The sequence below is a fragment of the Oncorhynchus nerka genome, unplaced genomic scaffold, assembly GCF_034236695.1.
Source record: "Oncorhynchus nerka isolate Pitt River unplaced genomic scaffold, Oner_Uvic_2.0 unplaced_scaffold_1258, whole genome shotgun sequence".
Lineage (NCBI taxonomy): Eukaryota > Metazoa > Chordata > Actinopteri > Salmoniformes > Salmonidae > Oncorhynchus > Oncorhynchus nerka.
In genome coordinates, this window is record NW_027040084.1 from 85914 (window position 1) to 110945 (window position 25032).

At 42.7% G+C, this 25032-nt stretch overlaps 1 protein-coding gene and 2 pseudogenes across 1 annotated transcript; all 3 read right to left on the reverse strand.

Moving 5' to 3' along the window:
- Nucleotides 1-762: 762 nt before the first annotated feature.
- Nucleotides 763-3249, reverse strand: LOC135569016 (erythroblast NAD(P)(+)--arginine ADP-ribosyltransferase-like; annotated as a pseudogene).
- A 19118-nt stretch (nucleotides 3250-22367) lies between these two features.
- On the reverse strand, nucleotides 22368-23343 carry LOC135569018 (erythroblast NAD(P)(+)--arginine ADP-ribosyltransferase-like; the record flags this gene model as incomplete). Its single annotated transcript, XM_065015834.1, is given in 2 exon segments — nucleotides 22368-22698; nucleotides 22701-23343. Coding segments are annotated over 2 exon segments (720 nt in total), but the record flags the coding sequence as incomplete, so codon positions are not given.
- Nucleotides 23344-23409: 66 nt separating this feature from the next.
- Nucleotides 23410-24038, reverse strand: LOC135569019 (T-cell ecto-ADP-ribosyltransferase 1-like; annotated as a pseudogene).
- Between the last annotated feature and the right edge of the window lie 994 nt (nucleotides 24039-25032).

The following is a 25032-nucleotide window of genomic DNA, read 5'->3' on the forward strand; positions in this document are numbered from 1 at the left end:
CTCCCTCCGGACAGTCATTTATCCTGTATCTGCTATTTGCATAGATAAAATGCCACTTCAGTACAGGTCTCATTCATACAATACAAACTCGTGACGGTCTCCCATTGGCTGTTTTTACTAGTTAGTTTTGAATCTGTTGATCTTTATTCCTCTGCCCTTTTTTGGAAATGGATCATTGCCCAAGGAAGATGAAAACGGACATTTACATGCCACTTGACATCATGTTTTACTCCATAACTCTTAACTTAACTCTATACTGAGTAGGACAAGTTTCATACTGTATTGTAGCTGAGCTTCTACTGTTGTCAGTACACAATGTGTGTTTTAGCTCGTTGCCTCTAAATGAACAAAACAGCAAAACATATCTTTTAAATCTTGTTTTGAGTGCTGACACATTCATCTTATGTTTTAACTTACATTGCTGCTAGACACTCACCTATGCCCAATTACAAAAAGTAATGTATGAACAACTAATTGTAACTCTAATGTCCCTAGGCGATGTTTAACTGGGGTATCTTCTCTCTAACTCACTCATGACCATGATCCCCTTCACACTATTTGAACAATTTTAGGCTTATTCGCTATTTAAATCCTAAAATCTCATAGGATGCATTTTCTCTACGGTTTACATTAGCTCTCCAGGACCAGGTGAGGTGACCACTGAGAGATGTAGCTAAAAATAGTGGGTCTGTTTTATGCATGAAATGCTGACCCCTTCTGGTAGTTGTGGAGAATGCACAATGTAATCATTTGTCGAAGGTGGTCTTTGAAAACCATTGAACTGCTTTAATCAGGCTCAATGATGCTTTATTGATGCTACAGGGCAAATGCTGAAAATGTATGATAAAAACATAATTAACTCTAAATTACACCACATTAGATAATACATTTTTCCATGTAGGCACAGTAACAGTTAATGCTACAGTACACATAGTTACAGTAAATGCTACAGTAAATATAGTTACAGTAAATATAGTAACTGTTAATGCTACAGTACATATAGTTACAGTAAATTCTACAGTAAATATAGTAACAGTTAATGCTACAGTAAATATAGTTACAGTAAATGCTACAGTACATATAGTTAATGTAAATATAGTTACAGTTAATGCTACAGTAAATATAGTTACAGTAAATGCAATATATGACCAGACCTGGGTTCAAATACTATTTGAAATCTTTCCTGTATTTGTGGGAGGGAGCGATGGTGGATGGGGAAGCCAGGTGTTGCACTAAAAACTGCATTTCATATTTGACTGAAAGCAGCACAGCTGTGTTGCTGTTTTGATTTTACTCTCCTTGGAGTGGTCCAACCATCTGGCATTTCAGGTCACTTTTTCCTTTCTTAGTACTCTGCAATTTGTAGACGACGTCACACCAGAGGTCTTTCTTGGCTTTTCTCTTCAGCACCTCTGTAATTCTGAACACCTCGTAGGGGGGAATCAGCACCTCCTTCTCATGAGCCATCTGAGATGCGTACTCCCCCAGCGGGGCACCAAAGTAGGTGGTGATCTCAAAACAGGAGCGATTTCCAAAGCGTTCACCAGCGATTTTCTTGTCTAAAGAGCTCGAGGTGAACTGTCCGAATCGCATTTCAGTATTTCGGACTCCGTGGAAAGACACGTTGGTTCCTCGGAAGGTTTGGAAACGCTTATTTTTCTTGTTCAGGATTCGTAAAGCATTGGTCAGAAGGAAGTGCAGGGAGTGGTACTGGAATGTTGTGCTGTAGCTCTTCTTTTGAGTACGAGTGGCCTCGTTGAATGACTTGAACATTTGGGAGTATTCAGTCACATACACCTGGATTGCCAGGGAATAGTTTTTAGACAGTTTTCCTTTTTTGTGTAATGGTCCTCAGCAGCGGTCCAAGCCTGGTTGAAATCTTTGTTCTCTCCTCTCTCTTTTGGCAGGTAATAGTCATGCACCTTCCCGCGCATCTTATCCTCACAGCCCTTGTAGGAGTCATCAACAGAGTCTGGAGCCATGTTTAAAGGGATGTTGGATTTTAGACCATGCAGAGGGAAACTGACCTTTAGTGAAAGGAAGAGAGAAAAATAGACAAACAGGTATGACACAAGAAAATGCTAATAAAATGATGATGAGAGACAAGATGTAAGGCTGGCCATCAGTCATAATGTCTTCAAACTTTGTCCATACTAAACTTGTGCCTGTTATTTTGATAATTGAATCGCTCTCTCACTCATATTCAAATGCACTCAAAATAGTGTTGTATCTTACCGTCTTTGTATCCACACTCAGAGTCAAAGCATAGAAGACACACAGCACAGCAAAGGTTAGGATGTTGTCTGTCCCCATGACTTCAACAGCACCTGTAGTAAAACAACATGTACAGGAGACAAATACCAATCATCATAACAATACAAACACATGATACAACATAGCTTTCATCATAACAGTACCCAACATGATACAACATAGCTTTCATCATAACAATACCCAACATGATACAACATAGCTTTCATCATAACAGTACCCAACATGATACAACATAGCTTTCATCATAACAATACCCAACATGATACAACATAGCTTTCATCATAACAGTACCCAACATGATACAACATAGCTTTCATCATAACAGTACCCAACATGATACAACATAGCTTTCATCATAACAGTACCCAACATGATACAACATAGCTTTCATCATAACAATACCCAACATGATACAACATAGCTTTCATCATAACAGTACCCAACATGATACAACATAGCTTTCATCATAACAGTACCCAACATGATACAACATAGCTTTCATCATAACAATACCCAACATGATACAACATAGCTTTCATCATAACAATACAAACACATGATACAACATAGCTTTCATCATAACAGTACCCAACATGATACAACATAGCTTTCATCATAACAGTACCCAACATGATACAACATAGCTTTCATCATAACAGTACCCAACATGATACAACATAGCTTTCATCATAACAGTACCCAACATACAACATAGCTTTGATATGATCAAGTATTTAAACATTGATAGGAGTTACTGCAATGCCACCATTTAATGAAGCCGTATCATGCAGAGATTACAATGAGGTTTACGGTATCTGATAGCTGGACTTACCAGACTGGAGCACGATAGAGGTTGTTTTGTATTGTTCAGCTTCAGGACATGTTTCTGCAGACGGTCTGCCAAGATCTACTTATACCTGGTCAGAGATCTGACTTTACAAGCAGACATGACCACAAATCATGTTCCCACACTGAAGCACCAAGCTAATACGTGCACAAAGTCATGCAGATCTTCATGTCTGCACACGTACACATGCACGAGGATGTACACAGCTCTACCTTGGTTCACCACAGGCCCATTTTCAACTAAAAGTGACGCTTCTGAGAAAGGGTTAACGTTCCCCCTTTCTGTCTTTCTGACGCTCCCCTCGACCTCAAGTCTACCACTGCACCGTGTGGTCAGTTGTCATGGTCACAGTCTGTCAGGTTGTGTGACTGGTAATGACATCACTGGATGAGTTCCATACATTTCTCAGTAACACATAGGATTTCCATCTCTTAGAGATATTCTGTATTATAGTGGTGTCAAGACAACAGTTATAGTGTCAAAGTAACCTGTGGATAGACAGTAGATGTTATGACAATTAACCTGTGGATAGACAGTAGATGTTAGGACAGTTAACCTGAGGATAGACAGTAGATGTTATGACAGTTAACCTGTGGATAGACAGTAGATGTTATGACAGTTAACCTGTGGATAGACAGTAGATGTTAGGACAGTTAACCTGAGGATAGACAGTAGATGTTATGACAGTTAACCTGTGGATAGACAGTAGATGTTATGACAGTTAACCTGTGGATAGACAGTAGATGTTATGACAGTTAACCTGTGGATAGACAGTAGATGTTATGACAATTAACCTGTGGATAGACAGTAGATGTTATGACAATTAACCTGTGGATAGACAGTAGATGTTATGACAGTTAACCTGAGGATAGACAGTAGATGATATGACAGTTAACCTGTGGATAGACAGTAGATGTTATGACAGTTAACCTGTGGATAGACAGTAGATGTTATGACAGTTAACCTGTGGATAGACAGTAGATGTTATGACAGTTAACCTGTGGATAGACAGTAGATGTTATGACAGTTAACCTGAGGATAGACAGTAGATGTTATGACAGTTAACCTGAGGATAGACAGTAGATGATATGACAGTTAACCTGTGGATAGACAGTAGATGTTATGACAGTTAACCTGTGGATAGACAGTAGATGTTATGACAATTAACCTGTGGATAGACAGTAGATGTTATGACAGTTAACCTGTGGATAGACAGTAGATGTTATGACAGTTAACCTGTGGATAGACAGTAGATGTTATGACAGTTAACCTGAGGATAGACAGTAGATGTTATGACAGTTAACCTGAGGATAGACAGTAGATGATATGACAGTTAACCTGTGGATAGACAGTAGATGTTATGACAGTTAACCTGTGGATAGACAGTAGATGTTATGACAATTAACCTGTGGATAGACAGTAGATGTTATGACAGTTAACCTGTGGATAGACAGTAGATGTTATGACAATTAACCTGTGGATAGACAGTAGATGTTATGACAATTAACCTGTGGATAGACAGTAGATGTTATGACAGTTAACCTGTGGATAGACAGTAGATGTTATGACAGTTAACCTGTGGATAGACAGTAGATGTTATGACAGTTAACCTGTGGATAGACAGTAGATGTTATGACAGTTAACCTGTGGATAGACAGTAGATGTTATGACAGTTAACCTGTGGATAGACAGTAGATGTTATGACAGTTAACCTGAGGATAGACAGTAGATGTTATGACAGTTAACCTGAGGATAGACAGTAGATGATATGACAGTTAACCTGTGGATAGACAGTAGATGTTATGACAGTTAACCTGTGGATAGACAGTAGATGTTATGACAATTAACCTGTGGATAGACAGTAGATGTTATGACAGTTAACCTGTGGATAGACAGTAGATGTTATGACAATTAACCTGTGGATAGACAGTAGATGTTATGACAATTAACCTGTGGATAGACAGTAGATGTTAGGACAGTTAACCTGTGGATAGACAGTAGATGTTATGACAATTAACCTGTGGATAGACAGTAGATGTTATGACAGTTAACCTGTGGATAGACAGTAGATGTTATGACAATTAACCTGTGGATAGACAGTAGATGTTATGACAATTAACCTGTGGATAGACAGTAGATGTTATGACAGTTAACCTGTGGATAGACAGTAGATGTTATGACAATTAACCTGTGGATAGACAGTAGATGTTATGACAGTTAACCTGTGGATAGACAGTAGATGTTATGACAGTTAACCTGTGGATAGACAGTAGATGTTATGACAGTTAACCTGTGGATAGACAGTACGACCCTGCCTCACACAGGAAGCGGCGCAGGTCCTAATCCAGGCACTTGTCATCTCCCGTCTGGATTACTGCAACTCACTGTTGGCTGGGCTCCCTGCCTGTGCCATTAAACCCCTACAACTCATCCAGAACGCTGCAGCCCGTCTGGTGTTCAACCTTCCCAAGTTCTCTCACGTCACCCCGCTCCTCCGCTCCCTCCACTGGCTTCCAGTTGAAGCTCGCATCCGCTACAAGACCATGGTGCTTGCCTACGGAGCTGTGAGGGGAACGGCACCTCAGTACCTCCAGGCTCTGATCAGGCCCTACACCCAAACAAGGGCACTGCGTTCATCCACCTCTGGCCTGCTCGCCTCCCTACCACTGAGGAAGTACAGTTCCCGCTCAGCCCAGTCAAAACTGTTCGCTGCTCTGGCCCCCCAATGGTGGAACAAACTCCCTCACGACGCCAGGACAGCGGAGTCAATCACCACCTTCCGGAGACACCTGAAACCCCACCTCTTTAAGGAATACCTAGGATAGGATAAAGTAATCCCTCTCACCCCCCCTCCCCCTTAAACTTACTGTTCCACTGGATGTCATAAGGTGAATGCACCAATTTGTAAGTCGCTCTGGATAAGAGCGTCTGCTAAATGACTTAAATGTAAATGTAGATGTTATGACAGTTAACCTGTGGATAGACAGTAGATTTTATGACAGTTAACCTGTGGATAGACAGTAGCTGTTTTGACAGTTAACCTGTGGATAGACCGTAGATTTTATGACAATTAAACTGGATAAAAAGTCGATGTTATGACAGTTAACATCTACTGTCTATCCACAGGTTATGACAGTTAACCTGTGGATAGACAGTAGATGTTATGACAGTTAACTGCCACCCTATGGCCTCTGTTGTCTCTGCCAGTCAACAAGATGGCTGCTGAAAGCTTCCTTCATAACCAAGTCCCTCCCCCTTTCTCTCCTCCAACACCACTCATGATGTTGGCCAGATCTCACATCTCCTGGATTACTGTTTAACATATCAGTTAACCACATCATATGGTATAGCGATCTGATGCTCACTTGTCGTAGCGTCAAACTCAACAGCAATATAGTTGGCCTGGAACGAGACCGTTCTCTCCTTGTTGTGGTTGACAGATTGAGCATTACTGAGCTCTGACATCAGACACAGGAAACTACTAACCCTGACAGTGTTGATCAGATTAGCCACAGAGCTTTTAGCTTCCTATTTGAGACGTTAGTTGCTAAGGGGTGCTACTGCTGCTGCTTACAATTTTAAACCAATCAGAGAACAACCTGAGAACTAGTGGAGTTGCTTTTTAATGAGATGTAATATATATCTTCTGTAGATTTACACCAGATTTACACATGGTGGGTAAAGAGGACAGGAGATGTAATATATATCTTCTGTAGATTTACACCAGATTTACACATGGTGGGTAAAGAGGACAGGAGATGTAATATATATCTTCTGTAGATTTACACCAGATTTACACATGGTGGGTAAAGAGGACAGGAGATTTAATATATATCTTCTGTAGATTTACACCAGATTTACACATGGTGGGTAGAGAGGACAGGAGATGTAATATATATCTTCTGTAGATTTACACCAGATTTACACATGGTGGGTAAAGAGGACAGGAGATGTAATATATATCTTCTGTAGATTTACACCAGATTTACACATGGTGGGTAAAGAGGACAGGAGATGTAATATTACCCAATGCTTTTTTTACACACATTCTAGTCCACATGACAACAAAACAGAAGGTACCATCAGAAGCGTCATGGGGCATGTGCACCCTCACATTTGTCCTGTAAAAACATATAGATATACAGTACCAGTCAAATGTGGGTACACCTACTCTTTATTTTTACTATTTTCTACATTGACGAATAATGGTAAAGACAACACTACGAAATAACACGTAATCATGTACATATAGTAACAACAAAAAAAGTGTTAAACAAATCAAAATATATTTTATATTTGAGATTCTTCAAAGAAGCCAACCTTTGCCTTGATGACAGCTTTGCACACTTATGTGTGTATGTATGGTCAAAAGACTATACCTCTCCCAAATAATCTTATTAAATACTTTTTTCTTTACATAGTTGAATGTGCTGACAACAAAATCACACAAAAATTATCAATGGAAATCAAATTTATCAACCCATGGAGGTCTAGATTTGGAGTCACACTCAAAATCAAAGTGGAAAACCACACTACAGGCTGATCCAACTTTGATGTAATGTCCTTAAAACAAGTCAAAATGAGGCTCAGTAGTGTGTGTGGCCTCCACGTGCCTGTATGACCTCCCTACAACGCCTGGGCATGCTCTTGATGAGGTGGCGAATGGTCCCCTGAGGGATCTCCTCCCAGACCTGGACTAAAGCATCCGCCAACACCTGGACAGTTTGTGATGCAACATGGCGTTGGTGGATGGAGCGAGACATGATGTCCCAGATGTGCTCAATTGGAATCAGGTCTGGGGAACGGGCGGGCCAGTCCATAGCATCAATGCCTTCCTCTTGCAGGAACTGCTGACACACTCCAGCCAAATGAGGACTAGCATTGTCTTGCATTAGGAGGAACCCAGGGCCAACCGGACCAGCGTATGGTCTCACAAGGGGTCTGAGGATCTCATCTCGGTACCATTTGTGATGTAGCTGGGACCTTTTGGAGTGCCAACAGAAGAGGATATTCAAAGGTAAGGCATTTATTTTATCGCTATTTCTGACTTTCGTGGCGCACCTGCCTGGTTGAAAAATGTTTTTGTATGCAGGGCGCCGACCTCGGATAATCGCATGGTGTGCTTTCGCCCTAAAGCCTTGTTGAAGCTTCATTTTGATGTAGGACACGTGTATTTTCATGAATATTAACTATTTATATTTCTGTAATTTGAATTTCGCGCTCTGCAATTTCACCTGATGTTGTCGAGGTGTCCCGCTAGCGGATCGCCTAGCCATAACCGGTTTAAAGAAATGGGTTAAATTACCAGAGATTCTCACATGGCACTTATGTTGTATTACTGGACTATATCAGCCAATATGCTAGGTGTAGTTTGATGAGAGCAGAGTTAGAGAGACTTGTACTTGTACTTGCAATATTTTTAAAGCCTACCATTTAGGAGTGGGAAGATTCCCAGCAGGGTCAGACAGCCAGGGAAGACCAGTGTATGGAGCTCAGGTGCATTTTGCAGTATATTCAGTGAATGTTTCATCTTGAACTGACGGGTAGACCAACAGTAGCTTAATGACAACAGCTTAAACTTAAAGCTACAGTCTGGGATCTGGGAAATTATTGAACCATTTATTATTTTCTTGGATAATGTCATGTATAAATGTACTCCAAAGTAATTCTTTGTCATGCCTAATTTTAGGAGGATCGGGTGCTGACAGGTGTAAGAATATGTCGAAGATAAATGCACAATGCAGAGACAGTACGAGAATAGAACTAACGAGCAATGGAAATAGTGTTTTTTCTATAGTTTATTAGTTTATTAATTTGACCATTTAAAAAAACAAGCACACAATAAACATAAAAGCCATACATGCACATTAATAAAATCATTGAGGTGACACACAATAAAGTCTGGGACTTATTTCCATTGTGGTCCTCTTGAGACAAGAGGGCTAGACAAGATCAAACACAGTTAAACACAGTATGGCAGTGAATAATAAACAAAAACAGAGAGGAAGAACATCTCATCATTCTAGTTACATCATAGGGGTTATTCATATGGGCACAGAGGACATCAAAGATATTTTTACTTTATTTTTAAAGCTGCCCAGAGAGGAGGATGTTTTCATGGGCAGAGGCAACTCATTCCATTCTGAGGCTCCAGTATACAAGAAAGTACCTTTCCCAGCATTACTCCTGAACCTGAATAAGCACACATCAGCAACACCTGATCTGGTGCTGTGATTATCGAACTTTCATAAGGTCTGGATGCTTTATATGGAATACTGTACGCCTAAAGGAGTCTGTATTGAAAACATGCCCACGTCAGGGGAGATATCTATATAGGCTGGACTGCTCAGTCCTGGCCCTGGGGGTCTGCTGTACTGTTGTCACTCTGGACTTGGCCCAACACACCTCAAATCAACAATGAATGTTTCACTAAGATCCTAAAGCTGAGTGGGGTGTGTTGGGTTGGTGCGCTACAGGGCCGTGGACCCCTAGGGGCAGGACAGGGTGACCCAGCTATATTGTGTGCAACTAAAAAGATCTCTACAGTATGATATGAATTATATCGAGGGTGTACTGTTTCTTTGTGTTAATTTGTAGGTGTATGTGTGTTTTCATTCAACTTTAATTTAATGACGCTGCCAGTTAAGGACTTGTGAGGTATCTATATACATGTATATACACTAAACACATTTTATGTACACAAGTATATTTTACAATAGTTGATTTTTGTTTGTTTTTAGTTCCAGCCTTCAGCTCCTCACAACCCCTCCCATCTGTCTCTGAACACCATCCAGTTCCTATTTGCCATATGTGTCAAATCGGAGGGTCTGCTGTCCGGACCTCTGGCAGTCTCTATGGGGGTGCCACAGGGTTCAATTCTTGCAATGACTCTCTTCTCTGTATACATCAATGATGTCGCTCTTGCTGCTGGTGAGTCACTGATCCACCTCTACGCAGACGACACCATTCTGTATACCCTTCTTTGGACACTGTGTTAACAACCCTCCAGGCAAGCTTCAATGCCATACAACTCTCCTTCCGTGGCCTCCAATTGCTCTTAAATACAAGTAAAACTAAATGCATGCTCGTCAACCGATCGCTGCCGGCACCTGCCCGCCTGTCCAACATCACTACTCTGGACGGCTCTGACTTAGAATACGTGGACAACTACAAATACCTAGGTGTCTGGTTAGACTGTAAACTCTCCTTCCAGACCCACATCAAACATTTCCAATCCAAAGTTAACTCTAGAATAGCTTCCTATTTCGCAACAAAGCATCCTTCACTCATGCTGCCAAACATACCCTTGTAAACCTGACCATCCTACCAATCCTCGACTTCGGCGATGTCATTTACAAAATAGCCTCCAATACCCTACTCAACCAATTGGATGCAGTCTATCACAGTGCCATCCGTTTTGTCACCAAAGCCCCATATACCCACTGGCTCCATGTCATCGACAAGACCCTGCTAGGTAAAGTCCCCCCTTATCTCAGCTCGCTGGTCACCATAGCAGCACCCACCTGTAGCACGCGCTCCAGCAGGTATACCTCTCTGGTCAACCCCAAAACCAATTCTTTCTTTGGCCGCCTCTCCTTCCAGTTCTCTGCTGCCAATGACTGGAACGAACTACAAAAATCTCTGAAATTGGAAACACTTACCTTCCTCACTAACTTTAAGCACCAGCTGTCAGAGCAGCTCACAGATTACTGCACCTGTACATAGCCCACCTATAATTTAGCCCAAACAACTACCTCTTTCTCTACTGTATTTATTTTAATTTTATTTATTTATTTTGCTCCTTTGCACCCCATTATTTTTATTTCTACTTTGCACATTCTTCCACTGCAAATCTACCATTCCAGTGTTTTACTTGCTATATTGTATTTACTTTGCCACCATGGCCTTTTTTAGCCTTTACCTCCCTTATCTCACCTCATTTGCTCACATTGTATATAGACTTATTTTTCTACTGTATTATTGACTGTATGTTTGTTTTACTCCATGTGTAACTCTGTGTCGTTGTATCTGTCGAACTGCTTTGCTTTATCTTGGCCAGGTCGCAGTTGTAAATGAGAACTTCTTCTCAACTTGCCTTCCTGGTTAAAAAAAGGTGAAATAAATAAAATTATATATTTGATCAACTGTGCTGTGATGTTTCACAAATCTTCTGAACCTTTCTATTCTCATAGATTCTACATATTGTAAATAAAAAATGAGTTTTATTATATTGTTGATCGATTGACTATGACTTTTTAAATCGCCCAGCAGTGCTATTTGCAGAGGAGGACTTTCCAGGGGGCCTGGAGGTCCTCCCATTTCTAAGGGCATCTCAATCACATTTCCTGCATTTCTACACAATCTAATATGACCCACGGCCCTTCTAGACGTCTCTATTTAAAACAACAAACAGTAAGCAAAAATGGCTGCAGTCATCAATCTAGGTGAGAGATTATTTCATATGTTTAAATAGGGGCAGAAAATTGTCCTCATGGAGAGTTGCAGTACTTTGTGTGCAGGGTTTTACTCCAGCCCTGCTTTAACACATCCGATTCAAATTAGTTAGTACCTTGATACGGTTTGTAGAATCAGGTGATAAGCTAACTTCCTGACGATGGCTTATCACTCTTCATACTTGGTGACTTCAACCTCCCGATGTCTGCCTTCCATTAACTTCTACTTAACTCTTTCTTTCCCCTCTTTTGACCACTCACAAGGCAGGCAATACACTTGACCCCACCCTTCCCCAGTCCCACTCACAAGGCAGGCAATACACTTGACCCCACCCTTCCCCAGTCCCACTCACAAGGCAGGCAATACACTTGACCCCACCCTTCCTCAGTCCCACTCACAAGGCAGGCAATACACTTGACCCCACCCTTCCCCAGTCCCACTCACAAGGCAGGCAATACACTTGACCCCACCCTTCCCCAGTCCCACTCACAAGGCAGGCAATACACTTGACCCCACCCTTCCCCAGTCCCACTCACAAGGCAGGCAATACGCTTGACCTCATCTTTACTAGAGTCTTTTCGCCTCCTAATCTCACTGCAACCCTCCAGGTCTCTGATCACTACTTAGTTTCCTTTTCTGTCTCCCTTTCCTCCAACCCTAACCACTCAGCACCTATCTAGATGGTCATGTGCCGTCTCTCTCTCTCTCTCTCTCTCTCTCTCTCTCTCTCTCTCTCTCTCTCTCTCTCTCTACTCTCTCCTCTTCTATCCTATCATATCTCCCTTCTGCAAAATACTTCTACCGCATTTTCCTGATTCTGACTCTTCGACCCTACACTCCTCCCTTTCCGCATCCTATGATTTACACTGTCCCTTTTTCTCCCCTCCTGCTCCGTGGCTGAGTGACTCATTGAGAGCTTACAGAACAGGGCTGCAGGCAGCTGAGCAAAAATGAAGGAAAACATCACTTCCGGAGGACCTATCATCCTTTCACTCACTCCTCTCTAACTTCTCTTCCTCTGTATCTGATGCCACGTTTTATCACTCTAAATGTGAAGTTTCTGATTCTCTAACCCTAGGAAAGTCTTTTCCACGTCCCCCCCCCCCTCCATCTCTGAGGAGGACTTTGTCAACCACTTTTAAAAAAAGGTTAATGACATCCGCTCCTCATTCACTCAGCCAATTGAGTCCAATGGCCCCACTCACACAGAACTACCCTATGCCTTGACCTCTTTCTCCCCTTACTCTCCAGATGAAATCATGTGACTAGTGCGGTCCGGCAGCCCGACAACCTGCCCACCTGACCCCATCCTCTCCTAACCACTCCAGCCCATATCAGGAGACCTTCTCCCATTCCTCACTTCCTTCATCAACTGGTCCCCTCTGACTTCAAAATGGCCAGAGTTGCTCCCCTCCTCAAGAAACCAACACTCGACCACTCTGACATCTAAAACTATGATATTAATTCCTGAAACACTTGAGCATACTGTCTCTGACCAACTCTATCACTATCTTTCTCTTAATAATCTTCTTGACCCTAACCAGTCAGGCTTTAAGATGGTTCACTCAACTGAGACTGCGCTTCTCTGTGTCACGGAGGCTCTCCGCTCTGCCAAAGCTGACTCTCTCTCTCCTCTGTTCTCGTCCTCCTAGATCTATCTACTGCCTTTGACAATGTGGACCATCATATCCTCCTCTCCACCCTCTCAGGGCTGGGCGTCTAAGGCTCTGCACACTCTTGAACTCCTCCGACCAGGTGGAATGGAGAGAATCTGTGTCAGCACCATATACTCTCACTACTGCGGTCTCCCAGAGCTAGGTTCTAGGTTAAAATGTGTTAGAGTAGGGCTGGAACAAAAGCCTGCATACACAGTAGCTCTCCAAGAGGAGGGTTGTTCCACCTCTGCTGTAAAAGGATATAAAACAGTAGTTCTCCAGGAGGAGGGTTGTCCACCTCTGGTGTAAAATTATATAAAACAGTAGTTCTCCAGGGGTCCACATTAAAGGATATAAAACAGTAGTTCTCCAGGAGGAGGGTTGTCCACCTCTGGTGTAAAAGGATATAAAACAGTAGTTCTCCACCTCTGGTGTAAAAGGATATAAAAAGAGGAGGAGGGTTGTCCACCTCTGGTGTATAAAACAGTAGTTCTCCAAAAGGGATATAAAACAGTAGTTCTCCAGGAGGAGGGTTGTCCACCTCTGGTGTAAAAGGATATAAAACAGTAGTTCTCCAGGAGGAGGGTTGTCCACCTCTGATGTAAAAGGATATAAAACAGTAGTTCTCCAAGAGGAGGGTTGTCCACCTCTGGTGTAAAAGGATATAAAACAGTAGTTCTCCAGGAGGAGGGTTGTCCACCTCTGGTGTAAAATGATACAAAACAGTAGTTCTCCAGGAGGACGGTTGTCCATCTCTGGTGTAAAAGGATATAAAACAGTAGTTCTCCAGGAGGAAGGTTGTCCACCTCTGGTGTAAAAGGATATAAACAGTAGTTCTCCAGGAGGAGGGTTGTCCACCTCTGGTGTAAAAGGATATAAAACAGTAGTTCTCCAGGAGGAGGGTTGTCCACCTCTGGTGTAAAAGGATATAAAACAGTAGTTCTCCAAGAGGAGGGTTGTCCACCTCTGGTGTAAAAGGATATAAAACAGTAGTTCTCCAGGAGGAGGGTTGTCCACCTCTGGTGTAAAAGGATATAAACAGTAGTTCTCCAGGAGGAGGGTTGTTCCACCTCTGGTGTAAAAGGATACAAAACAGTAGTTCTCCAGGAGGAGGGTTGTCCAGCTCAGATGTATAAGGATACAAAACCGTAGTTCTCCAGGAGGAGGGTTGTCCAGCTTTTATGTAAAAGGATACAAAACCGTAGTTCTCCAGGAGGAGGGTTGTCCACCTCTGGTGTAAAAGGATACAAAACCGTAGTTCTCCAGGAGGAGGGTTGTCCACCTCTGGCGTAAAAGGATACAAAACCGTAGTTCTCCAAGAGGAGGGTTGTCCACCTCTGGTGTAAAAGGATACAAAACAGTAGTTCTCCAGGAGGAGGGTTGTCCAGCTTTTATGTAAAAGGATATAAACAGTAGTTCTCCAGGAGGAGGGTTCTCCACCTCTGGTGTAAAAGGATACAAATACACTTTCCTCTTCTTCACTTGCAGTTCATGTGCTCTTTCTTACAGGTTTGCACTGTGGGTAGCAATGTAAACCCTGTCTCAGAGACACATATGGAATAGAACATACATTTGCATGAACTTCAGGCGTCTTTAAGATGCTGCATCTGTCTGCAAGGCAGTCACAGCCTCTCCTCAGTGCTTCTGAGAAATTACACTTATATAGAGAACTCGTCACACAAAAACAGACACACACACACACACACACATATATACCCCCACACAGGCAGGAAACACCATACAGCTTCTGAGAATTGTTTGTTCATACTTCTTTCATACTGAGCTATGTGTGAACATGACTAACAGCAACACCACTGCTGATACTGAGAAAAGGTGTGTGTGTTCGTGTTTGTGTGTGTGCTTGCATATTAGTACTGAGAGACCATTAAACTTCATAATCTTTCCCCTCTATTCAAGGACCAATAACCAAAATACCACTAATCAATCAATTGATTGATCAATCAACCAATCAATGAATCAACTATCAGGGAATAAGCAAAACAGCAATAAGGCAAATCTTGAGGCCCCAAGTATACAATCCTGCTATGAGAATCCGCTGGTGATGGGTGACATGCCTGTGGGCCAATCAGGGCGGGGCACGTTGTGAAGATATGTCCATTGAGGTATGTGTATAACAGAATAAACCATGTACCGCTTGTAGACTTCTTTCTCTGTTGGTCTCTACCCAGTTCTTATTGTCCTTTCTGATTTCCCTCTTATTGGAGACAAAATGTCTGGGGGGGGGGGGGTGTAAAGCAAGACAGTGCAGTGAATATCCCCCCACCAGTCGGTAGTTCCAAAGGCATGTCACCCATCACCAGCTGATTCTCATTGCAGGTGGGGCCCGCCTCTGCCGTCCTTGATTGGCTTAGAATTTTACACTAGGGGCCTCAAGGTTTGCCTTAGTTCTGTTTTCCTTATTCCCTGATAGTTGATTCATTGATTGGTTGATTGATCAACTGATTGATCAATCAATTGATTAGTGGTATATTGGCTATTGGTTCCTGAATAGAGGGGAAAGATGATCATGAGAATTAAGGGTCTTTCGGTACTAATACGCAAGCAAGCACACACGAACACATACCCTTTCTCAGTATCAGCTCAGTATGAAAGAAGTATGAACAAACAATTCTCAAAAGCTATATGGTGTTTCCTGCCTGTGTGGGGGTGAGTGTGTGAGTCTGTTTTTGTGTGACAGGTACTCTATATAAGTATAATTTCTCAGAAGCACTGAGGAGAGACTGACTGCCTTGTTGACAGATACAGCATCTTAAAGATGCCTGCATTTCATGCAAAGGTATGTTCTATTCCATACGTGTCTCAGACAGGGTTTACATTGCTTCTCATAGTGCAAATATCTAAAAATGAGCACACTAACTCCAAGTGAAGAAGAGGAACGTTTGTTTGTATCCTTTTACACCAGAGATGGACAACCCTCCTCCTTTAGAACTACTGGTTTGAATCCTTTTACAGCAGAGGTGGACAAACCTCCTCTTGGAGAACTACTGTTTGTATCTTTTTATACCAGAGGTGGACTAACCTCCTCCTGGAGAACTACTGTTGGTATCTTTTTACATCGGAGGTGGACAACCGTCCTCTTGGACGGTGTATGCAGGCCTTTGTTGTGTATGCAGGCCTTTGTTGTGTATGCAGGCTTTTGCAGGCTTTGTTGTGTATGCAGGCATTTGCAGGCTTTTGTTGAGTATGCAGGCTTTTGTTGTGTATGCAGGCTTTTGTTGTGTATGCAGGCTTTTGTTGTGTATGCAGGCTTTTGCAGGCTTTTGTTGTGTATGCAGGCTTTTGTTGTGTATGCAGGCTTTTGTTGTGTATGTGTAACGGATGTGAAACGGCTAGCTTAGTTAGCGGTGCGCGCTAATTAGCATTTCAATCAGTGACGTCACTTGCTCTGAGACCTTGAAGTAGTAGTTCCCCTTGCTCTGCAAGGGCCGCGGCTTTTGTGGAGCGATGGGTAACGAAGCCCGGGTATGGGCGAGGGGACGGTCTAAAGTTATACTGGACGACATGACTTACTGGACGACATGACTTTCCCACTAGACATGGCTTACTCACTGGACGACATGACTTTCCCACTAGACATGGCTTACTCACTGGACGACATGACTTTCCCACTAGACATTACTTGTGTCATGTTGTATTACATCTTAATCAGTGGCCCATGTAACGTTGTATCTTCAGACTGTCTAAATGTAGTACAGTGAAAGTGAAAACTAAAAGGATGAGACATACTGTAGTCAAGCTCAATGATGTTCTTTATTCATTTTGCCAAGCTGCATAAAGCATATAAGTGCTTTAAAGTCTCCTATGGAGTCTGATACACAGGTTAATACACACATCTTAATAATCACTATTTCTGGTAGTCAGGATGAGGTCTTTATGTAACATCCACCAATGAACCAATTAACGTAATACAATGAAAGCTTTAGACACTGAAAGCACGTTGTTTGGCTTAATTTACTTTAATTTACTTTAAAAAGGATAAGCAGCATAGTTGTCAATGTTAGGTCAATTCTCTTTAGGGACAATGATTCAAGATCAAGATTGATTTTCTTAATTAATAGTTGGCTTGTCAAAAATGTTACAATTCGGGTTTCTCAGTGTGTTGGTACTCTTTAGTTTGTACACCATCAAACCAAAGGTTTTCATCATTTTCTTTCTTCAGCACGGCAGTAACTTTGAACACCTGGGCATGCTCTTGATGAGGTGGCGAATGGTCTCCTGAGAGATCTCCTCCCAGACCTGGACTAAAGCATCCGCCAACACCTGGACAGTCTGTGGTGCAACGTGGCGTTGGTGGATGGAGCGAGACATGATGTCCCAGATGTGCTCAATTGGAATCAGGTCTGGGGAACGGGCGGGCCAGTCCATAGCATCAATGCCTTCCTCTTGCAGGAACTGCTGACACACTCCAGCCACATGAGGTCTAGCATTGTCTTGCATTAGGAGGAACCTAGGGCCAACCGGACTAGCATATGGTCTCACAAGGGGTCTGAGGATCTCATCTCGGTACCTAATGGCAGTCAGGCTACCTCTGGCGAGCACATGGAGGGCTGTGCGGCCCCCCAAAGAAATGCCACCCCACACCATGACTGACCCACCGCCAAACCGGGTCATGCTGGAGGATGTTGCAGGCAGCAGAACATTCTCCATGGCGTCTCCAGGCTCTGTCACGTCTGTCACATGTCCTCAGTGTGAACCTGCTTTCATCTGTGAAGAGCACAGGGCGCCAGTGGCGAATTTGCCAATCTTGGTGTTCTCTGGCAAATGCCAAACGTCCGGCTGTAAGCACAACCCCCACCTGTAGACGTCGGGCCCTCATACCACCCTCATGGAGTCTGTTTCTGACCGTTTGAGCAGACACATGCACATTTGTGGCCTGCTGGAGGTCATTTTGCAGGGCTCTGGCAGTGCTCCTCCTGCTCCTCCTTGCACAAAGGTGGAGGTAGCGGTCCTGCTGCTGGGTTGTTGCCCTCCTACGGCCTCCTCCACGTCTCCTGATGTACTGGCCTGTCTCCTGGAAGCGCCTCCATGCTCTGGACACTACGCTGACAGACACAGCAAACCTTCTTGCCACAGCTCGTATTGATGTTCCCTCCTGGATGAGCTGCACTACCTGAGCCACTTGTGTGGGTTGTAGACTCCGTCTCATGCTACCACTAGAGTGAAAGCACCGCCAGCATTCAAAAGTGACCAAAACATCAGCCAGGAAGCATAGGAACTGAGAAGTGGTCTGTGGTCACCACCTGCAGAACCACTCCTTTATTGGGGGTGTCTTGCTAATTGCCTATAATTTCCACCTGCTGTCTATTCCATTGCACAACAGCATGTGAAATGTATTGTCAATCAGTGTTGCTTCCTAAGTGGACAGTTTGATTTCACAGAAGTGTGATTGACTTGGAGTTACATTGTGTTGTTTAAGTGTTCCCTCTATTTTTTTGAGCAGTGTATATTGGTCCAATGGCAAAATGTAATGGAGATCAGCTATCACAGAGCCTTGTTATACCGCTGCTCTTAAGGTTATTTTCACAGTCCCTCCTCCTCTCTTGCTAAGAATAGGCACATGCGGGCACAAGTACCCATCAAACCACAAACACCAGCACACACAGACACATGTAGCCAAGCGGTTAAGAGCGTTGGTCCAGTCATCGAAAAGTTGCTGGCTTGAATCCAGTTGCCGGCAAGGTGTAAAAATCTGCCATTCTCCCCGGGGTGCCGATGACGTCGATTAACGTCTGCATCTCTCTTATTCAGAAGGGTTAAATGTGTAAGACACATTTTGGTTGAATGAGATGAGATGAGATGGCACCTCATCCACCAGAAAATATCTGTAGGTCACATTTTAATGCACGGACACAGGCAGGAAACACAAAATGGCTTTCGATAATTGTTTGTTCATACTTATTTCATGCTGATCTATGTGTGAACATGACCAACACCAGCAACAACACTGCTGATACTGAGAAAAGGTTCCCATAGTAACAGTACAGAAAGACCCTTCAACCTCATCATCATCCTTCTCCTCTAACCAGGGACTGATTCATGTCTGGAATACTAATAGCCAATATACCACTTTAATCAATCAATCACCCAAAATAATGGAAAGCAGCACTACAGTGAAGATTGAGGTCCCCAGTCCAGGGTTTCCCAACCCTCTCCTCAGGGACCATCAGACATTTCAGAGTGTTTGTTTTTGCCCTAAACTGGCAAACCTGATACAGTCTACTAACCAACAGCCCCTTGACTAAATTAAGCAGGTGGGCCAGTCTAGTGGTCTCTGAGGAGAGGGTTGGGAAGTACTGAACATAGTAAGTAACCCTGGTACTGGAGTGATGCAGGCACTTGATGTTTTTCATTTAACCGACCTGGAAGACCAGGCATGTTGAATTCAGGTAATCACTGAGCTGATCAATTATCTCAGTTGGCCAGATGTGGTGCCTAGTTGGGACAAAATGGTAACAGTACAGTAACAGTCCATCATTGTTCCTGTACCCAAGAAAGCAAAGGTAACTGCACTAATTGACTATCGCTTCGTAGCACTCACTTCTTTCATCATGAAGTGCTTTGAGAGGCAAGTTAAGGATCATATCACCTCCACTTTACCTGACAACCTATGACTGAGATGTGAGAGACCTGGTAGGTTGATAGAGTTCCATTCTTTTGTTATGACTGAGATTTGAGAGGCCTGGTAGGTTGATAGAGTTCCATTCTTTTGTTATGACTGAGATTTGAGAGGCCTGGTAGGTTGATAGAGTTCCATTCTTTTGTTATGACTGAGATTTGAGAGGCCTGGTAGGTTGATAGAGTTCCATCATATTGTGATCATATGGTGAGTTCTTTCAGATCTGTAGTATTTTACAAATGATATGAGGTAAAGAAAGGGGATGAGGAAAGGAAGGAAGCAGATTGAGACTATTGGGATGTGGCCTTAGATATCTGTAGAGGGATGTGTGTTCACACAGATTAATACAGGTCACAATCTAATGCACACAGGCATATACACCCCTCCCACACAGGCAGGAAGTAACACAAGGCTTCTGAGAATTGTTTGTTCAAACTTCTACAATACTGATCTGTGTGTGAACATGACTAACAACAGCACCACCACTGCTGATACTGAGAAAAGGTTCCCATAGTAACAATACAGAAAGACCCTTCAACCTCATCATCATCCTTCCCCTCTAATCAATGACTGATTCAGGTCTGGAATACTGATAGCCAATATACCACTTTAATCAATCAATCACCCAGAATAAAGAATAAAGGAAAGCAGCACTACAGTGAAGCTTGAGGCCCCCAGTCCAGGGTTTCCCAACCATCTTCTCAGGGACCAACAGACATTTCAAAGTGTTTGTTTTAGCCCTAAACTGGCATACTTGATTATGTCTACCAGCCATCAACCCCTTGACTAAATTAAGCAGGTGTGCCAGTCTGGTGATGCCTGAGGAGAGGGTTGGAAAGTACTAAACCTAAACATTATTATTTGTTATTTTAGTACTGAACCTAGTAAGCAACCCTGATCCCGGAGTGCTGCAGGCACTTCATGTTTTTGATTTAACCAACCAGGAAGACCAGGTGTGTTGAATTTTGTCATTCACTTAACTGATCAATTAGCTCAGTTGGTCTGGTGTGGAGCCTAGTTGGAACAAAACCCTGCAGCACTCCAGGAACAGGGTTGCTTACCCCTAGCCTAGGCTAAGCTTTGTCTGCCTATCATTCCTTTAGCTGGTTGAGTTAAATACTGTCCTCTACTGGCTGATGTGAGGAATGCACCTTTTCAAGACACTAAGGCCTCTGGGTACATTAGTGTGTTTGGTTTTCAGTGGTCTCTCCTGCCAGTATCCAGGGTATGATTTATACAGTATTCTAATAATGCTGGTTATGTTTGTTACCTTTCCTTTGAAATTACTGAGATGTGAGAGAACTGGTAGGTTGACAGTGTTCCATTCCTTTGTTATGACTGAGATGTGAGAGACCTGGTAGGTTGACAGTGTTCCATTCCTTTGTTATGACTGAGATGTGAGAGACCTGGTAGGTTGATAGAGTTCCATCATATTGTGTTCATATGGTGTGGTCTTTCAGATCTGTGGTGGAGACAAGGAAAGGAGACAAGGAAAGGAAGGGATCTGGCCTTCGTGTTTGGAAACATTGCTGCTGAATGTGTGAAGTTTATGTTGGAGGCCAGCCAATGTATAGATGCAATAGAGATCAACATAGGTCACATTCTAACACACACACTCACCCAGGCATAACACCATCAACACCACTACTGACACTGAGAAAAGGTGTGTGGGTGCGTGTGTGTGTGTGTGAATGCGTAACAGTACAGAAATACCCTTCAACATCATCATCATCCTTCCTCTCTAATCAGGGAATGATTCAGGCCTGGAATACTAATAGCCAATATACCACTTTAATCTATCAACTGATTGATCGATTAGTCTATCAATCAACCAATCAATTAATGAACTTTTAGGGAATAAGGAAAACAGAACTATGGCAAACCTTGAGGCCCCTAGTCTAAACTTCGGAGCCAATCATGGATTGCGGGTGGGTGGCCCCACCTGCTATGCAAATCAGCTGGTGATGTGTGACATGACTTTTGGCCAATCAGGGTGAGGCACTTTGTGAAGAGACATCCAGAATTGACTTAATTGAAGTTAGTATATTACCCGGATAAACCAGGTACCGCTTGTAGACTTTCTCTGTTGCACTCTCTGTGTCTCTCTTTGTGTCTCTGTCTCTTGCTCTCTCTCTCTTTCCCCATCTCCCCCCCTCTACCCAATTCTTATTATCCTTTCTGATTTCCCCCTTATTGTAGACAACATGTCCACGGGGGAGTATGTTGTAATATTTAGTCTTTTGTTGTAATTGTTGTAACCCATTGTTTGCTGTTGCTGCACAAATAAAGACAGTACAGTAAATATCCCCCCAGTCGGTAGTTTCCTGTATCACTTTATTGGACAATTCAACTTGTGTCATGTTGTATTACATCTTAATCAGTGGCCCATGTAATGTTGTATCTTCAGACGGTCTAAATGTAGTACAGTGAAAGTGAAAACTAAAAGGATGAGACATACTGTAGTCAAGCTCAATGATTGTCTTTATTCATGTTGCCACAAGCTGCAGAAGGTATATAAGTGCTTTAAAGTCTCCTATGGAGTCTGATACACAGGTTAATACACACATCTTAATAATCACTATTTCTGGTAGTCAGGATAAGGTTTGTATTTAACATTCACCAATGAACCAATTACTTACTACATTAAAATCTTTAGACAGTGAAAACACATTGTTTGGCTTTAAGAGGATAAGCAGCCTGAATGTTTGTCCCTGGATATAATTTAAATCAATGACTCAAGATCAAGAGATTTTCTTAGTTAATAATTGTTTGCCTAAAAAGTTTGCAATTCAGGTTACTCCGGGGCTTGGTGATACAACATCGCAACATCGCACAACATCGCACCAAAGGTTTTTATAATTCTCTTTCTTCAGCACAGCAGTAACTCTGAACACTTCATACGGTGGAATCAACACCTCCTTTTCATGATTCCCCAGTTTGGGGAAGGACTTCAGGTCAGCGCCAAAACATGTCTTTATCTCAAAGCAAGACTTCTCTCCAAATCTTGTACTAATTCCCTTGTCGAGAGAGCTGGAGGCAAAGAAGCCAAATCTGATTACTTTGTTAACTTTACTAACAAACTCCATGTTGCTTCTTCGATACGTGGTGTGACAGGTCTTTTGGTTCAGTTTCAGGAGGCGAATGGCATCAGTCAGCAGGAAATGAAGGGAGTGGAAGGGGAATGAGGTGGTGTACTCTGTTCTACTGGTCCGGACTTCTTGGTTGAACTCTGGGAATATCTCAGGTAACTCTGCTGAGTAAGCACAGATAGCCTTGATATTGTACTTGGACTTGTCCTTTTGGAATCGTTTCTTCACTTTCTCAATAGTTGCACATCCTTCTGCCTTCATCCAGGCTTGTTTGAAGATCCCCTCAGTGGAGTATTCATTTGAAAGATACTCCTCCTGCACCTTCTTGTACATTTTTTCAGTGCAGTGTTTGTACTTGTCGTCAACAGAGTTAGGGACACACGCTGTTTGGCTTCATTTACTATAAGAAGGATAAGTAGCCAGACTGTTTGATTTCAATTCTATTTAGGGACAATGACTCAAGATCAAGATTTATTTTATTAATTAATAATTAGCTTCTTAAAAATGTTGAAATTCAGGATAACCTAGGTGGGCTTGATACTCTTTAGTTTACACACAACATTGTGCCACAGGTTTTTCATAATTTTCTCTCTTACTGCATGGCAGTAACTTTGAACGCTTCATTTGGTGGAATTAACACCTCCTTTTCATAATTCCCCATCTCTGGGTAGGACTTCAGTTCAGCGCCAAAACATGTCTTTATCTCAAAGCAGGACTCCTCTCCAAAATGTGTCAAGTTCATTAGGAAAGAGCTGGAGGCAAAGAAACCAAAATCTGATGACCGTTTTCACTTCATCGGCAAACTCCACGTTCGCTCTTCGATATGTGGTGTGACAGGTCTTTTGTTTGTACTTGGACTTGTCCTTTTGGAATCATTCCTTCACATCTGTTGCACATCCTTCTGCCTCCATCCAGGCTTGTTTGAAGATCCTTACATTGCTGCTTTCATTTGGAAGATATTCCTCCTGCACCTTCTTGTATATTTTTTCAGCGCGATGTTGGTACTTGTCATCAACGGGGTTAGGGAACATGTCTAAGGATTTGGGGGAATTGAGACCAGGCTGAGGTGAACCTTCAGACATTATGGTAGAAAAATACAGGCAAAATGTGTAATAACAGAGGACCATTTTCTACATGTTTAAATATATATAAATTAAAACAAATACATATCTAGTATAGAAATAGCTCTCTCTCTCTCTCTCTCTCTCTCTCTAAATATTATAGTATATTATATATTATATTATAGCCTAGTTGGGACAAAATCCTGCGGCACACCAGCAACAAGGTTGCCTACCCAGGGCCTAGTCAAAGGGTTGTCTGCCAATCATTCCTTTAGCTGGTTGAGTTAAATACTGTCCTCTGCTGGCTGATGTGCAGAATGCACCGTGTCAAGACTGAAGGCCTCTAGGTTCATTAGTATGTGTTTCGTTTTCAGTGGTCTCTCCTGCCAGTGTCCAGGATATGTTTTATACAGTATTCCAATATTCCAATACTGCTGGTTACGATTGTTACCTTGACTTTCTTATGACTGAGATGTGAGAGACCCGGTAGGTTGACAGAATTCCATTCCTTTGTTATGACTGAGATGTGAGAGGCCTGGTAGGTTGATAGAGTTCCATCTTATTGCATTCATATGGTGAGGTCTTTCTGATCTGTGATAGGAGATAAGGAAAGGGGACAGGAAAAGGAAGGAAGCAGATTGAGACTATTGGGATGTGGCATTAGTGGTTGGGCCTCTGAATGTGTAGTTGATTGTGGAGTCCAGCCACTGACTGTGTAGTTTATGGTGGAGTCCAGCCACTGACTGTGTGGTTTATGGTGGAGTCCAGCCACTGACTGTGTAGTTTATGGTGGAGTCCAGTCACTGATTGTGTAGTTGATGGTGGAGTCCAGCCACTGACTGTGTAGTTTATGGTGGAGTCCAGCCACTGACTGTGTAGTTTATGGTGGAGTCCAGCCACTGACTGTGTAGTTGATGGTGGAGTCCAGCCACTGACTGTGTAGTTGATGGTGGAGTCCAGCCACTGACTGTGTAGTTTATGGTGGATTCCAGCCACTGACTGTGTAGTTGATGGT